The 17,155-nt window shown below is 34.4% G+C and overlaps 1 protein-coding gene across 1 annotated transcript; it reads left to right on the top strand.

Moving 5' to 3' along the window:
* Nucleotides 1-789: 789 nt before the first annotated feature.
* On the top strand, nucleotides 790-16,438 carry LOC144969006 (uncharacterized). The gene is made up of 8 exons (XM_078907946.1): nucleotides 790-1,098; nucleotides 6,068-6,208; nucleotides 7,655-9,356; nucleotides 10,361-10,503; nucleotides 11,645-11,741; nucleotides 12,409-12,513; nucleotides 13,529-13,933; nucleotides 15,482-16,438. The coding sequence occupies exons 2-8, from the start codon at nucleotides 6,113-6,115 to the stop codon at nucleotides 15,487-15,489; spliced, it is 2,556 nt and encodes an 851-aa protein (XP_078764072.1). The 5' UTR covers nucleotides 790-1,098; nucleotides 6,068-6,112; the 3' UTR covers nucleotides 15,490-16,438.
* The last annotated feature ends 717 nt before the right edge of the window (nucleotides 16,439-17,155 follow it).

The following is a 17,155-nucleotide window of genomic DNA, read 5'->3' as shown; positions in this document are numbered from 1 at the left end:
CTCCAATATTGACCCGATGAGTCGGGTAGGTACACGCTTATGTCTTTGTCTTTTGAGAGCATTGGTGAAGTTGGTTTGATAGCTTTTTTTTCTCACAATTCGACCAATATTATGATGTCCCACTGTCGGGTATAATTTATGTAAACTCTTCTGTATGCTATAATTTTCATTTGCTTCAGTTTTTTTTTTTTCAAAATCATAGCACACAGTGTTATTCTTGATGGTGATTGACATCACCGTGCACGTTTCAGGACTTGACTTACGATAGATGATTGTCTCAATGTCATTGTTTAGTCTTCCTAACTTTCTTATTCATTTCAAGCCATAGTATAGGTATTAAATCAATGCGTATATATTTGCAGGTCTGATAACCCAAATAGTTATGGGCTTATTGTTGTCATGAAAATACTCTCAAAACCACCATTAAATATTGTCCATTATAACAATATTACAACAGGCCCATAACTTTGCCCGTTTACCACACCCGCAAATACGTGCACGTTGTTAAAATCATTTAAAGATCTATTCTGTATTCTATTTTTGTTTGTTGATACACCTTTCTGTGCATTAAACTTATCTTATTCTTATTGATTTAAGCTTGTAAAGAAATTGTATATTTCAATTCCTAGTTTATTAAACCACGATCAAATAAATAAATATATAAATAAATAAATAAATAAATAAATAAATAAATAAAGTCGTTGGGATTATCAAACGGCACTTTCCAAACATTATGTTCTTCGAATCAAAAGATTGGAGAATGGGTAAAGAGGAAGAGTGTCACTGCGCATGTTCTAAAAGATCGCCATTTTGGTGTGAAGATGTTTTGGGATCGATAAAAGTAAATACCATGTACAATGTAAACTTTATGTTGGACATAAAGTTGGACGTTGCAGTGTTGTGATTTAGATGGATGCAAATGCGGAAAATACGACCGAAGCCTAGCGTAGCAATGTATCGTTAATATCATCATTTATTTAAAAATTATTTGGTTAACTAGGACGTGGACTTGACTTACTGAACTGTTATTCTCTGTTGCCGAGTCTTCTCAACAAGAAACCCAAGTGGGTTTGGCAATCGTATTTACAAATAAATATTGTAAGTGAAGGAGGTGAGCTGCCGAGTGCAAATTAACCTTGCAGTATGCTTTGATTCAAGTCTACACATTCGTGATCATTTCATATACCGAGATACTAACGAACTTTAGCTAACCAATGGTGACGATACGATTTGATTTGTTTTGAATTTCGATTGTTGGTGGGGTGGGGGGAGGAGGGGGAGGTAGGATTTTGATTTTGAGGGCATTTTGGAAGTTTTCTTATTCCATAATTAATCCACTATTTTGAAAGTAAACTTCTACCGCAAACTCGGGGACCCAAATAGTTTTGGGGTTTTGGGAGGGGGGAAACTTTTTTTTTTTTAAATTGTTGAGGGTTTGAGTTTGAGAGGGGTGAAACTTTTTCTTTTTTTTTTTTTTATAAAGTCTCTCCCAAACCCCCTACTATCGAGATAGACTTTTTTAAAAAAAGTTTCCCCCCTCCCAAACCCCCAAAATTATTTGGGTCCCCGAGTTTGCGGTAGTGCCAAACTTTTTACATAAAATATCCATTCCGTGTGAAGTCTTTCATATTTTAACTTTTGCATTCATTTTTTATCAGCCTCTCTAGTCTCTACTAACTCTAATTAATACTTATTAATTTAATACTAATAACTAATAATTCTAATAATAGTAATAGAATACTACGACTATCTAATACTAATAATACTATCTAATTACTAACTAATAGTAAATAGTAATACTACTACTAAACTAGTACTAATGGGAGACCTTCCATAAGCTACTACATCCCAAGTATTCTTGTTCTAGTAGTGGGTTTGGGAGGGGGGAAACTTTTTTTTTTTTTTAAAGTCTCCCCCCTCCCAAACCCACTACACTAGAACTTCTAGTTGGGGGTTGGGGGGGGGGGGGGGAGACTTAAAAAAAAGTTTTCCCCCTCCCAAATTCCCTACTAGAACAAGAATACTTGGGATGTAGTAGCTTATGGAAGGTCTCCCGTACTAATACTCTTCTACTACTTAATAATCACTAACACTAATAATAATAATAATAATAGTAATAACTAATCTAACATACTAATTTGATTATTATTATTATTATTATTATTATTATTATTATTATTATTATTATTATTATTATTATCATCATCAGATTAGTAGTATGTTAGATTAGTTATTATTATTATTATTATTATTATTATTATTATTATTATTATTATTATTATTATTATTATTATTATTTTATCTTAATCTAGAGAGGTACGCATTCTCTCAAAAAAGCTGTGAACTGATTTTCTCAGCTGGTTAACGCCTGCGCCAGATTATTTTCAATTTTCATTGACATTTTAATTTTGTAGGACACTTTTTTTCGCCAATAATTCCATTAGGAAAAGTCTACTTTTTTTTTTCTAATGTCATTGAAATTTTATACGGACTTGACCCCTAGGTAAAGTTAAGTTGTTATTTAAAGATTTAAGGCATAAGGCACGTCTATAATTAATTTTGTTTAGAGTGTAGCAGTGGGTCAAAGTCAGGTCAACGTCAACTCTACTCTTTAATTTCATATCTGATTGTCAAATTGTCTATCGTGTTTCCTTTTCGTGAAGCTGGCATTACCTGAAAGTGATGTTAGTGCTTACGCAAATGTTTTTTTTTTTTTTTCAAAAAGTCATTCTGTAATATATGATCAATAATTTTATGGATGTTTTTATGTACACAGCTGTTATTATTATTATTATTATTATTATTATTATTATTATTATTATTATTATTATTATTATTATTATTATTGTTATTATCAAAAAGTCAATTTTATGGATGTTTTTAAATACGAGGGCTCTTTCAGAAATAACCGAAAAATGCCCATTGCTCAGCAACCAGTGGAGATTTTTTATTTCTGTAAACGACATGATATTCCTTATTTCCTTACGGATATTCCCAGAAATTATGAAGTGCATCATTTTGCACAATGAATTTCTAGACGATTTTAAAGATGGCGGCCCACCTTGAAACTTGGTCAAAGGAGGAAATCAGAGCTGTCATACGTTTTTTGAACGCCAAAAGTCTGAATCCTACCGAAATTCATAAAGAACTTCAGAGTGTATATGGTGAGCATGTTATAAGCCGTACACAAGTCTATCACTGGTGTAATTTGTTTGAAGCCGGCCATTCCGACTTGACAGACAGGGAAGGGAGAGGGCGTTCGATAACTGCGACGTCAGAAGACAATGTGAAGCGAGTTGATGAGCTTATTCGTCAAGACAGGAGGTTGAAACTTCATGAAATCGCAAGCAGTCTTGAAATTTCGGAAACTTCTGCCCATAGAATTGTATTTGATGAACTTGGCTACAGAAAAGTCAGCGCAAGATGGGTTCCTAAGCAATTGACAGACAATCATAAAGAACAAAGATTGGACATCTGCAGGGAACTTTTGAGAAGAAGCAAGAGCTCACGCAGGGTTCACGGGCATACTGCCAACGCCGGCGGAGACTTTCTAGGGTACGATGTGACTTTTCTTGACAGCATAGTCACCGGTGATGAGACTTGGTTGCACCATTGCACCCCAGAAACAAAGCAAGATTCGATGACATGGAAACATCCATCCTCACCTGTCGCGAAGAAATTCAAAGTCATGCGGTCAGCAAACAAAATAATGGGAACTGTTTTCTGGGACAGTCGTGGTGTTATTCTGTTCGAAACCTTACAACCTGGAGAAACAATCAATGCTGCAAGGTACTGCCAAACTCTTGACAAGCTTAGGGAGGCCATTCGCAGAAAGCGCCCAGGGCAGTTGACCAACGGGGTCATTTTGCAACACGACAACGCTACACCCCACACAGCACGAGTGACGCAAGGTTGGCTAGAGAAATATGGATGGGAGATTTTGCCACACCCACCACACAGTCCAGACCTCGCACCATCTGATTATCACCTCTTTGGGCCACTGAAACGTGAGCTGGCAGGAAAGCGCTTTGATGTCGATGAAGAGGTTGCTGACCATGTGCGGAAATGGCTACAAAACCTTGACGGAAATTTCTTCCGAGAAGGTATCTATTCCATGGTGCGGCGTTGTCAGAAGTGTGTCGACAGACTTGGCTGTTACGTAGAGAAATGAATTACGAGTCAAGGTATGAACACGTGCAAGAATTTTGTTGATAGCATAAAAAACGCGGATTTTACAGGCATTTTTCGGTTAATTATGAAAGAGCCCTCGTACAACATGAATTATTATTATCATCATCATCCTCCTCTTCCTCATCATCATCATCATCATCATCATCATCATCATCATCATCATATTAATATTTTTATTATTATTATTATTATTATTATTATTATTATTATTATTATTATTATTTATTATTATTATTATTATTATTATTATTATTATTATTATTATTATTATTATTATTATTATTATTATTATTATTATTATTATTATTATTGTTATTATCAAAAAGTCAATTTTATGGATGTTTTTAAATACAACATGAATTATTATTATTATTATCATCATCATCATCATCCTCCTCTTCCTCATCATCATCATCATCATCATCATCATATTAATATTTTTATATTATTATTATTATTATTATTATTATTATTATTATTTTATTATTATTATTATTATTATTATTATTATTATTATTATTATTATTATTAATATTATTATTATTATTATTATTATTTTAGCCGAACTATAAATAACCTATATCATAAAACGAAAATACGCTTTTGACATATTTTTGTTTTCTTGCTTTCATTTTATGTTTGTTTATCACTTTTGGCGATTCTTTTGGAGATTCTTTGGAAATTTATTATTCCTTTGAACGGCTGGTTCTATATAACTTTGTCAATCTTATTTTATGCTATTTTAATATTTCCTTGCTGCATGGCTTTCTGACTTTCTGCCATGATCTGATATGCATTTGAGTTTCATTATTTTTTCTCTGCTTGAAGTCTTTTATCGAGAGGGAGGCAAAAGAATTTTTCTTTTTGTGAGAGATTTTTTTTTTCTCCTTGTTGTAAATGATTATTTCCAATATAAAGTGTTCAGTGATCTATAGAACCAGAATTTTTTTTTTTTTTACCTCTTACTCTTAGTCTTAGTCTTTTAATCTGTTTTATGAATAATGGCCACATTTTTCAAGGACAAAGTTGAGGAATCGCATACAATATTTTTCATAGTTTACATGCTATTCATCAGTTGGATTTTGGTAACATTTTCATTTCTATCACTTTTGAAAACTTATTGTACCCGAGTCCAATGCTTAAGGCATACTTTTTTTTTTCAATGACAAGGGAGAGAGCACCTCTCTTTTTTCTACCTTAAGGTGACTGCAATCAGGCTTTGGGAACTCATAATGTATCCCACTCCATTACCGAATTACTTCAAAAGTTATTGTTTATACTATTTCTGATATTACAGAAATCATAGAGCAGTCTCAGGTCTCTGAATACTCAATGCTTTTAAGAAAGAAAAAAAAGATGGTGATGGAATTTGCTCTCTGTTAAAACAAGTTACAACAAATTTTTGTTTTCACATCTAATTTCACATTTTTCTTGCTCAGTGGGCGTCAATATGCTTTTATTTATTCACCCAGCTGGTAACCTTGAATCATTTTCATCTTTTACAGCATAGGACGCCTAATGGGCATCTTTATTTTCTCATCTTAGTAGTTTTACAATCATTTTCTCCCAACAAGATACTAACCATGCTTAAATTGCTTGGATCAGCCACTGAAGCCTCATAATGATTAACAATACAATACTGTACTTTACAATAGTCATACCGTCAACTTTGAAATCTTGTTCTCCCAAACTTCAATAAATTGAGTCTCTTATAGAATGAATGTTGGAGTCTGAGGTTTTATGCATGAAACATTATTTACACTGCAGAAAACCAAAAAAAAAAAAAAAAATGCATGCTTCAATAATATTTCTTCATTTTATCAATAACTATACATTAAAGTGAAATTTTCATGAGACATTTTTTTATTCCCAACAGTGATACCTCTCTCGTTCTTTTGGTCCCTGTGATTCGACTCCCAAGATGGCAGATGGGGGTTCTGACTATTCTTTGATGTCCTCTCTGAGGAATTCATACCCAAATGTACCACTAAGAGTGGTGCTGAAAGTGATTGATACGGTAAGCAATTTGTATTATGATTTTGAGATGCCTGGTTAAACATTTTTTTTCTTCTTCAAGTTCAAATTATATTATTATTAAAATACAAATATTAAAACAGTGATAAGCCTTATAAGGAACATTGTCCAGCTGTCCATGTCACAATGCAGAATAATAAAGGCTGGCGAGCATAGTTTCCAGATTTTTGGTCAGAGACTGTGGAACAGTCTACCTGAAGATGTTAAAGCCCCACATTCATTGGATAATTTTAATTTCAAGAAAATATTGAAGACATAATTTACAAATTAGCCTTCGCTGTAGACTAATCGCTTAAATTGTATGTATCTTTTGTGTGTGTGTGTGTGTATGCATGTATGTGTGATTGTGTATTTGTGTCTATGTATGGATGGTTGGATGGATGTTTGAGTGTATGCTTGCGTGTTTGTAGTAGTTTATACAAACCCTTTGTAGTGTGCTCAAAGCCCCCTGTCCGTTGAGGGATAATAAATGTGATGATAAGTTGATCAACTCAAAATTTATGATTCAAGTGGAATAAAAAATTTTATTGTCTTAATAGACAACATATTTTTCGACTTCATAGGAAAACTCCATGGAGCTTTTTATTTGGGCATGGAGAAATATTTTCTTTATCTAATATCATATATATTTCACTTTTATGGTAGAATCCTTTGGATTTTAAGAAATTGTATTCAAAATAATGAAGGTAATCACTACCTAATATTGATTCCCTGCAAGTACTCCCACCTCATTGTCGGACTCATAAACCGAAAGATTGACTAACAACCCACATGCTAAAAATTATGGCATCTGTTTTAGATGAGATTTGACAAAACAAATTTGATTTGTCAATAAAATCATGACGAAGTCGAATCTATCTCATAGTGCATGCAAATCATCTTCATGTCAATTGTTAACATCATGCAAAATTTGGTGAGGATTTGTCCAGTGGTTTTGGAGCGTGTTATTAAAAATTCAATTTGCCAAATATATAATAATAATATGATTAATATTATTATTATTGTTATTTAATATTATTATTATTATTATTATTATTATTATTATTATTATTATTATTATTATTATTATTATTATTATTATGATTATTTTATTATTATTTTCTTCTTCTTATTATTATTATGTTGGTTTTTTTTTTTTTTCAGACAAGTGAGTGGAGCAGGCACTTTTATGTTGATAATAATAACAGAAAATGAAGTGAGTAGAAAAGTGCCAGAAGACAAGAGAGAATAAAAATTTCATGGTGATGGGGGCTCGAACCCACAACCTTTCTGATATGCCAACTCCGCCTGGCCGGAGAGGAATGCTATGCAGTGGACGCCATCCACCACTGTATTGTCTTCTGGCACTTTTCTACTCAATTCATTTTCTATTGTATTTTTTTTTTTTTATAGTGACCAACAGCATTTTTGCTTAATTTTTTTTTTACAGTGCAAAAGAGATCATGAAAGATGTAAGCAGATTTTAGATGTTGAGCAAGTTAAATACCCAGTCAATGAGATGAAACAATTGGGTGGAGGGAATGAAAAAGGTTCTCATGTCAATAACGATGGTGCCAAAGTTGTGTCAACAAGAATTCAAGAACTTCCTGTTTCACATGAACCCACATCATCAGCTGTCAAGCCTGTTGTTCCAGAGCGTCATATTAGTACTTTTGAAAAATCAGTAATTAATATTCCTCTGACTCAGGAACTGGCAAAAGGACCAACTATCACCAAGTCTATATCTTATTCTGGTCCGAGTGCCCAATTTTCATCAATGTCTAGTGGAGCTCAAAACCCTCCAACTTCAGGCCACACAGCACCTCCTGATTTTGCACCATTTTTTCAAGGGATACAAAGTCCTACTAATATACCCCACATTACTTGTAAAACTTTTAATCATGACAATTCAACACCAAGCAACCAAACAAGACCAAATGCCAGTCCTTCTGCAGATAATGCAAACAGATCTTTCTTGTCTTCATCTAATAGCCCAGGGCAGATAAGAAGGCCAGTCAAAGTTATCAACAATCCTCCTGGGTCGTTATCTGGGGGTTCTGTGTCCCCTGCTGTGTCTCTATCAAACTCTCGGCATTTTCGTATGCAATTTGGTGATACTGGTGGCACATGCACTGTTCAAACAAACAATCCGACTATTCAACGCTACGGGTCAACCCCAAATGTCAGTCAGCATTTTCGAAGTGAGTTTCGAACTGAGGCCACGGGTTCTCCATCAATTCATTCTTCTAGTATAGTTGTTGCAACTTCTACTCATAGTGCTCAACCAACTGTTGATCGTAGATTGTCTGGAGAGGCACTTGGCAGCGACTTGGGTCGACAGCTGACAAATCCTTTCCATTTTTCCTCCCCAAACATAAATGCTGAATATCACCCTAGCCCAGGAGCGTTTGTTTGGGAAGACGGACGTCCTCTTTCCACACCGGTACAAGTGTCATCCCCAGGCATCTCCGAATCGCGTCCTGTATTTAAAGATTTCACCGTAGACTATGGCCTTCCATCGCGTAGATATAACGAGGTAGGATATACAAATTATAACTATATGCCACCACACCCGAGTACAATGAATTATGGTTCACAGATTGTGTCGGATTTCACTCCCGCCCCTTATAACATCCTGCCATCAACATCAACTCAAGAACAAAGCTACCCTAGCAATTCTCATTTCAGTCAACAGCCAAACCAAAATCACCACCCCCATCAGCAAGGCTACCACAGCCCTCCATCAAACTTGAACTTAAACGCTACTGGATACAACCCCTCCTCCCCTTACCCCCATTACAATCCCCCTCATCCGACAGGTGCAATGGCCTACCCCGTGCAACAGCCCCCTCCTCGGCATTATAGTCACCATTATCCCTTATCTCTTAATATATCTGGGGTGGCTCAACAGCATTCTGCTTTGCCGAGAAGCCCCAACCCAGGTTTATCCCACCCCCGTCTCAGTAATAGAACAAACAGTTCGGAGAGTAGTGATCATCAGGATGTAGATTCAATGAGGCCTAATCACTTTTCCAGTATGGGCTCCAGAGTATCTAGTCAGAGCAGTCTTGGTTCAGACTCATCATTGAGAGGAGATCTACTGGACAGGGGCAGATCCGGAAGTATACACGAAGAAACAGATTACATTAGAGGTAAGCATATACATTTCATTGTTAGTTCTTTTGATGACTGTCCTGTTTTTGTTTAGGATTTCTCTCTCCTGGTTATAACATGTTGTCCTTTCGTATCCTTTTTGATTTAAAAAAGAGAAAAAAAATTAATGAATGGAATTATTGTTGGTAGTGATATGATTATTTTTAAAACCATTTTTATAGTGTTTTATTATGCTGTGGTATTTTTATCATTTCTAAGTGATTTAGAATGGACCAAATAGTATGGTAAATTCCACAAATTAAGCCATTAATTGTTTGCTATTGGACCTTCTCGAGGACTTGGAATTTGCTGGGGATGTGTGTGTGTGTGTGAGAGAGAAGAAATGGTATCCACCCTTCACACGCCGGTAGCAAGTGATGGGGAGAGTGTTGTGCATGGCATAAAGTTCATATATAGAAAGTGGGTTGAGTGGTTAGGAGTGAGTATGTGAGAGAGGTGAACAGGCAAAGAAACAGTAACTGAAGAAAGATGGTAAGAAGCCAGAATCGTCAACAATCCTCCTCTGAACTGATCCCTGGTTCTCAACTTCGGGAGCTTGGAACCAGTTCTTAGAGGGCACCAGTGCCCGACTAAGCTAGGTAGCAAAATTCAATAAATTTTTGTTGAATAATTCAGCTTTCATTTTGAGCTTGTCACTCTCTGTTTGGTAATGTGTCATAGCCATACACACCTTTTCAGATCATATTCCTGCTAAATTTTTGAATGGTCAATCAATACAAACATTTACACTTTACATATTTACTTAGTCAATCCCGGACTGCTTGAGGGTTGTCCTTTTTCAATGTTATAGTATGGGGCATTTTATTGGTGAAGTTTTATAACTAACATGTCACCTGTTTGTTTGTTTTTTTCCTTCTTTTTATGTTATGATAATTTTAATGCTTTAATTCATATTGTATGCTCAATTTATAGTGTGCTCTATCATACATTTTATTTATTGTTTTAATTAAAGTTGTTAATCTGGGCTTATGTATGGTTTCAGCATTACTTCAACACCAGCGAAATTGTTTGCAAAAGCTGAAGGAGAACACAGAAAATTATCGTTTGCAATTAATGGCGTTGCGGTCTGAAGTTGGCACTTTGGAGAGAGGTGCGGCAGATAACAAGCATCAAAGTTTTCCATCAGTAAGTTTTTTTGTTTTTTTTGTTTTGTTTATTTTTTAAATTTTCCTTTTAAAGCAAAAAATCATGGAAATTGTCATCAAAGGAGACTTTTTTTTAGAAAGATATATAAAAGAGAATGTTGGAGAATAATGGTGGACAGTTTCAAAAGAATTTTTTTTGTTTCTTTTATACATTCCAATACCTGCTTTCAATTTAGGAAATTAAATCGTTAGAGGATGCTGTAGTTATTTGTCAAATTTTTTCCCCTTTGGGATTTTGTATTTGGATGTACTTTTTCTTATTGTGTGCTTTATTGATGATTTGAATTTATCTGTAATTTTAGCTAGCTATCAAATCTCATTGCTTCCAGTTTGAGTTTGAAATGTCATAATTCAACAGGTTTTATTGTTTGATATTTTTGACACGTGTAATCCTCAAAATTTATTTTAAATCCATGATGTAACCATCTTTTTTATTTTGTTTATTGTATGTTTTACATTTTGTTGATTTGAATAAAATTGGTTTTGTCAACACCTTTTCTCCTCAGGCCCTTCTCCCTTTTTCTCTTTTGCTCTCTCCTTCTCCTCTTCCTCTCTCTCTCTCTCTCTCTCTCTCTCTCTCTCTCTCTCTCTCTCTCTCTCTCTCTCTCTCTCTCTCTCTTTCTCTTTGCGGGTGGTTGGATGGGAGCATCACCCTTGAATCATATACCTATGATGTTCGCATGGGTGTACGATCCGATAGTGATGTCGTTTCTTCTTCTCTTTACTAGCCTATCCTGCTTCTTTGGTTTGTGATTTTATTTTTGACAGGGATATTTTTTTTTCTGTAAATCTTCTGCCTGTTTGTTCTTGGTTATTTATAATTTAGCTTATATCTTTAGGTTATGATTTTGATTTACATTTGTACTATTTTTGTTAGATTGCTTGTTTTTTTGTTTCAGCGGTCTCTCATATAACCTCAATTGTGTTGGAAGAGACCTAAAGCAACAAACAAACAAATATCTCTCTCTTTCTCTCTCTTTCTCTCTCTCTCTCTCTCTCTCTCTCTCTCTCTCTCTCTCTCTCTCTCTCTCTCACAAACAAAAACAAACACATTTCGTTTCTAGTTTTTTGTTACATTTATCTTTTTGAAATATTTAATTTTTCCTTTTCTTTTATTATAGCCAACTGAGATTGCCAACCTGTGTCAAAAGAACCGAGAACTTCAAACAGATATACAGTTTTTTGTAAATGAAATAGAAATGTACAAAAGTGGCCACAGTAAGTGATTGTGAACAACACATTTTTTTTTTTTTGCATCTCTGTCATATCCCAAATTTTTTGTTCCATCTTCGATCGATAGATTAATAAAGACTTGTAAATCCTCAGTCAATTGATTCATTGTACAACATACAAACTCCTTGCTGAAGAAAGGAGGAAGATTATATCGGCAAAAAAAGAAAAAAGAAGAAAAATCCCTGAGAAAACATTGTAATTATGATTCAATTAACAGCGGCAAAATGATGGAAAAGGAAAATAAGACTGTAAAGATTACGCACACAAAAAAAAAAAGGAAATGGTGGCATGCCTTTATAGGACCTTTACAATTCTGAGTGTTATTGAAAGTTCATAAACCCAATTTTTAATTTGATTGAAAATAAATATTACTCTTTAATCTTTTTTATTCACTTTACATATAGCAACTGCTTTAGTATTGTTTTTATTTTAGTATTAGTGTTTATTATTATTATTATTATTATTATTATTATTATTATTATTATTATTATTATTATTATTATTATTATTATTGTCATTGTTATTTGTTATTTTTATGTAATTTTATATGAAATATCATTGACCATTTATGTTGTAGTGTTATTATTCCTGAAATTTTTGCATCAAATTAATTGTATTAAAAAAGTTTCCATATTTCTTTCTGATACAACAGCTCCTTTCAATGACATTAATCCCCGTGAGCAGCAAAACTTCTATGCCAACATGCCAACAGGCCAGCAAGACTGCAATTTTGCTGGTTCTGAAGCCAACAGATCATGTGAGTTTAAAACACAGAAAAAAGTTATAATTGTCTATAATTTCTGTGTTTAACTTAAAAAACCTTTTTTGTGTATTGCTCAAGTCTATCATTTTAATACGGAAACTGCTTTTTTTCAGATTTTTTGGGGTTGGAAGGGGGGGGGGGGGGGGGATTTGATAAATTACAGATAATTCTCCTCCAGATAAAATGTTTTTAGACTAAAGTCTTAGAGGAATTTGGTGAAACTGCTTAGAAATTGATATGTGACTAAATTGAACAAAACAACATCAATTACAGTGCATTTTAAAGTGGTTGTTTATATATAAATAGAAGGTAAATCATGCTCTTTATTTAAAAACAGTTTTTTGATACTTAATTTGCAGATTAAAAAAAAAAGTTTTTATTACGTATATGTTTTTTTGTTTATTTTTTATTTGCCTTTCTTTCTTATTCCCCAGTCCTTTCCCCTATCTTCTACATGGTATATATTGTGGTATTCTCAATGTTTTACATAATCAATTAAGATGGGTTGAAATTAAATGTTAAAATGCTTTAAGCATGTTTAGTCGATATTGCGCTAAATAAAAACTGAGTTGTTTTTAATTGTTTTTTTTAAGTATTAATTATCACTTTAAGCTGATTTAGGCTTTAGAAATAAAATAGCAATGGAACTGGAGAGCCTGCACATTCCAAATATCAACCTGCCTTGTAAATTGTGGGATGTGCGAATAGGATTGCTACCCAGAATTACCCCTATTATTTATCAGTATTAGCTAATTTAGGTTTTAAAATTAAACAGGTTTGGTTATTCTTTTATGTCATATTTGTCTTGATTATTTTCCAAGGGGGCTTTCGTGATTCTCCCACGACAAAAAGATAACTTCTCCCGAATTTTAATTTGTTTTACAGAGCTGAATATTTTATTATGGGTTTGTAATTTTTAAAAGTTTTAAAAAATATCCATCTGTCAAGAGTGATGAGAGACCTAAAATGAAAATGAAATTTTGTTGTTGTTCATGTCTCATCCAAACAGCATCTCCCAGTCGAAGCCCACCCCCTAGACCCCCACCTCCTATTCCCGTGAGGCAGCGTTCAACTGAACCCAACCCTCCAAGTAACTCTGATCTCTTCAACCGTGTTCCACCCGTGCCTCCACCCCAGCCAGTTACCAATTCCGGTGATTCAGAGGAGGGGGAACAATGGAACTGTAGTGCCTGCACCTTCCAGAATCACCCGGCCCTCGAAAAGTGTGAGATGTGCGAATTGGGGCGCTACCCAGAACCAAAGCTTCCTGTCCGCGGTGCTGCTGGGGTGACGAATACTACACCCACCTCTCATTTGCCCTCGGCACTCCCGCATCGAACGACAGCAGAGTGGGTGGGTGGTGTTCAGCATAGATCTGGGCCTCATCACCAACCTCACCAACATCACCGAGCCGGTAAGATTTGTTTCTGTCATGCTGGATATGAAGATGTATAGGCATTCTTTCTTTCTTTATTTACTCTTTCTTTCTTTCTTTATTTTTTGTGTCTTTTTGTCTTTCCTTCCCTTTTTCTTTCCTTTTTTATTTCTGCCTTTCTATTTTCCTTCCTCTTTTTTTTTTCTTTCTTTCTTTTCTTCTCCTTTTTTTTCCTTTATGAAACCAAGATAAAAGGCCTTGGTCATCTCACAGTTCATTCTTGGGTCTTGTCGCTTCAAATGCATCACAATGTGGCCACAGTGCAGCCCCCAAATTTTTTATATAAAGAGCAGCAGGCACCATACCTTGCCATATATTCCTGGATGTACCAGGTTGGCCATAAAATCAACCCTGAAGTGAGCTAAATATATTTCTTTCTTTGTGAAGAATATGATCCTAGGTAATGCTTGTCCGGCTATGTGGTCTAGTGGTATGACACTCACTTTCGGAACGGAAGGTCCTGGGTTCGAGCCTCGCTCGGTGCATAGTTGAGTCCTTGGAAAAGGCTCTACTCACATTCTCTCACCATACTCAGGTGTAAAATGAGTACCTGGCCGTTAACAGCGTTGTCTTTGTCCAAAAATTTGTAATATCGCCCAACAGGCGGTATGTCTCGTACTACATGTTAAATGGTGCTGTTGACCAGGGACCCTTTGTAAAGCGCTTTGAGCACATTTAGTGGATATTGCGCTATATAAAAGCTCAATTAATGCTTCCAACCGGTGGGCAAGACGATGGAGTATATCTGTCATGTTAACCCATTGCTTGACAGCCCAATCTTTGGAAGTTTAATCCCAACAACTAAGGACAGGGAGATAACTCTGCCAGAAAATTTACCACATGTCGCCCAAAAAAATAATTGTTCCATCTCTATTGGTGGGATTTTCATAATTTAAATTGTGGTAGATAGGGGAACAATTTATCTACATTTTGATACAAAGAAACATATATGTTTGGCTGGAAAATGCCGAAAAATCCTTTAGTTTGACATTGTTTAGGATGTCTCAGTTTGACCACTCTGAGTTTGGTTCTGGATTACTATTTTCATAAATATCGGTTTCTAACGATGCCTCTTCCATTTCAAAATTAACTTCAATGTCCGATTCATTACCAGAATCACTACCAACATGGTCATCATCGTCTGACATGGTCTCAAGAACCAAAGAATTTAGGAAATCAAAGGCCATTTTTTGTTTTTCACTTTTTTTTTTTTGGACCACATTGAAAAAAAATGGTTCTGAAATGACCTCAAAGTGTTGCAAGCACCTTAAAACCCCTAAAAACAACAACAAACACACTTTGTATTCTGCAAAATTTACACACCTTGTATCGGCAACTTTTACAAGCCTTGTATTCTGCAATGTTTACACACCAGCCGTCTGCAACATTAACTTGCCTTTTATTCTTTAGACATTTTCACCAATTAACTCAAATAAATCAATTTCAAAAGCATTTTTTTGTCTATGCCTAATGACAATTTCCCAAAATAATAATTTTTCATTTTTTGTGTGTGTGTTTCTACATCAGGTACATAATAGGACACCATTCCTCATCTCTTTACTCCCGAGTTTGTTATAGATGGTGTAAAGGCATCTTGATGGACCCATCATCTCCTAACTACAACTCATCCTTGGACATTGCTGTGTCTAGCTCACCATATAGTCTTTCATCCTGCCATTCATAAATTGTCATTATGTCCTGCTGTTTGCTGACAGAACACCTTTTTTTTCTTCTGATTTTGCTTTGAGCATTTTTACTCTATATATGGATTGATTAAGATGACCCCTTGTTTGTCAGTGTCAAAAAGTCTTAAACTTGATATTTGTTTCAGACTTCTTTGAAGTCTCGAGTTTAACTTTTGACAAGTTGAGGGTCAAGTTAATCCATGAGAATTTGAAGACAAAGATTTCCAGACAAAATTAGGAAAAAGTGTTTTGTCAGCTATGTTGCTTCCATTGCAAATTGAAATCAACAAAACCAATTATGGAAGGTTTATATATATTTTTTATTTTTATTTTATAATTGAAATGGTGTCCAGAAATTTGGTTTTAAAAACAACAGTTTTGAGTGGATTGAAGTCTCACTCCAACATTGGAGATTTGAGGTTGTGTGAAAATATATTTTTCGTAACATTCACAACAAAAATACTCCAATATTAAGGTATTTTGTACAGTTCTTAAAAGAGATTTTGTTTTCACCCAGACTAACCGATGAAAACGAAATCTTTTCATAGTTTTTTTTAGAATACCTTAGTATTGGTGTATTTTTATGGTAAATGTTGAGGCAAAGCCTCGTTTACAACTCTCAAATAAGACATGCTTAATAATAACATAATCTATATTTCCATCAGCAAAATGCGAAAGATGGCGATAGGCAAAATAAAATCATGAATAATTAAGGTTTTTCCTCCCAATAATATTTAAAGTGGTTGGGAATATAAGTATTTAAATTTTAAAAAAGTGAATGTAACCATTAAAAAAGAAATAACAATATACATATACGAGAAACATTTTGGGCTCCAAGCTTTATTCAGCCAATGATAAAAGCAATGTCAATTATCTCTGTTTCAAAATGAAAAGAAATCAAACATATTTATGTGTGAAATTATGAAATATTGTTTTTAGTTTTTGATGCTGAAGGAAAGTTTGACCCAGAATGTTTGCCTACTAGAGCCTCAGGTAGCCAAGATATGGTATTTGAGGTGGTGCTTAAGTGTTGTTTATGTAACATTTGGCACTAAAGGACACCAATATTTAGCTACTTTGAAAAGCAAAACAAAAACGAACTCTGGCTATATATCATTGTCATTTGTTTCTTTTGGTTGAATAATGAAGAACAGACAATCTAGCACCAACTGAATAGCAGAAATAGCTTCTTAAAGGATCGAAAAAGTGTAGACAATGTTGATACTTAAAATTATCCTGCCAAGATGGTTGAAATCCCGTTTTTTCCCCCTAGATTTCTTGGTAGTTTTTAGTGATGATTACAGAGGTAAAATGATTAATTTGAGAGTCATAAAATGTTGTTTGACATATTTATTTTAATGGATTTCATAATTCTCAAGTGTTTTAATGTTCGAAATTTGTAACAATTTAAGCATTAATATTCCGATTTCTTTTAATGTAAAATTAAGGTCAGCCTGGCCTATTAAAGATTTTGTGAATTTTAAATGTTCTCTTAGCATTAGGCAAAATAAATTCA

This window comes from Berghia stephanieae, chromosome 3 (genome assembly GCF_034508935.2).
Source record: "Berghia stephanieae isolate SIO BIC M18660-M18661 chromosome 3, UCSD_Bste_1.3, whole genome shotgun sequence".
NCBI lineage: Eukaryota > Metazoa > Mollusca > Gastropoda > Nudibranchia > Aeolidiidae > Berghia > Berghia stephanieae.
This window is presented reverse-complemented; position numbering and strand designations above follow the sequence as displayed.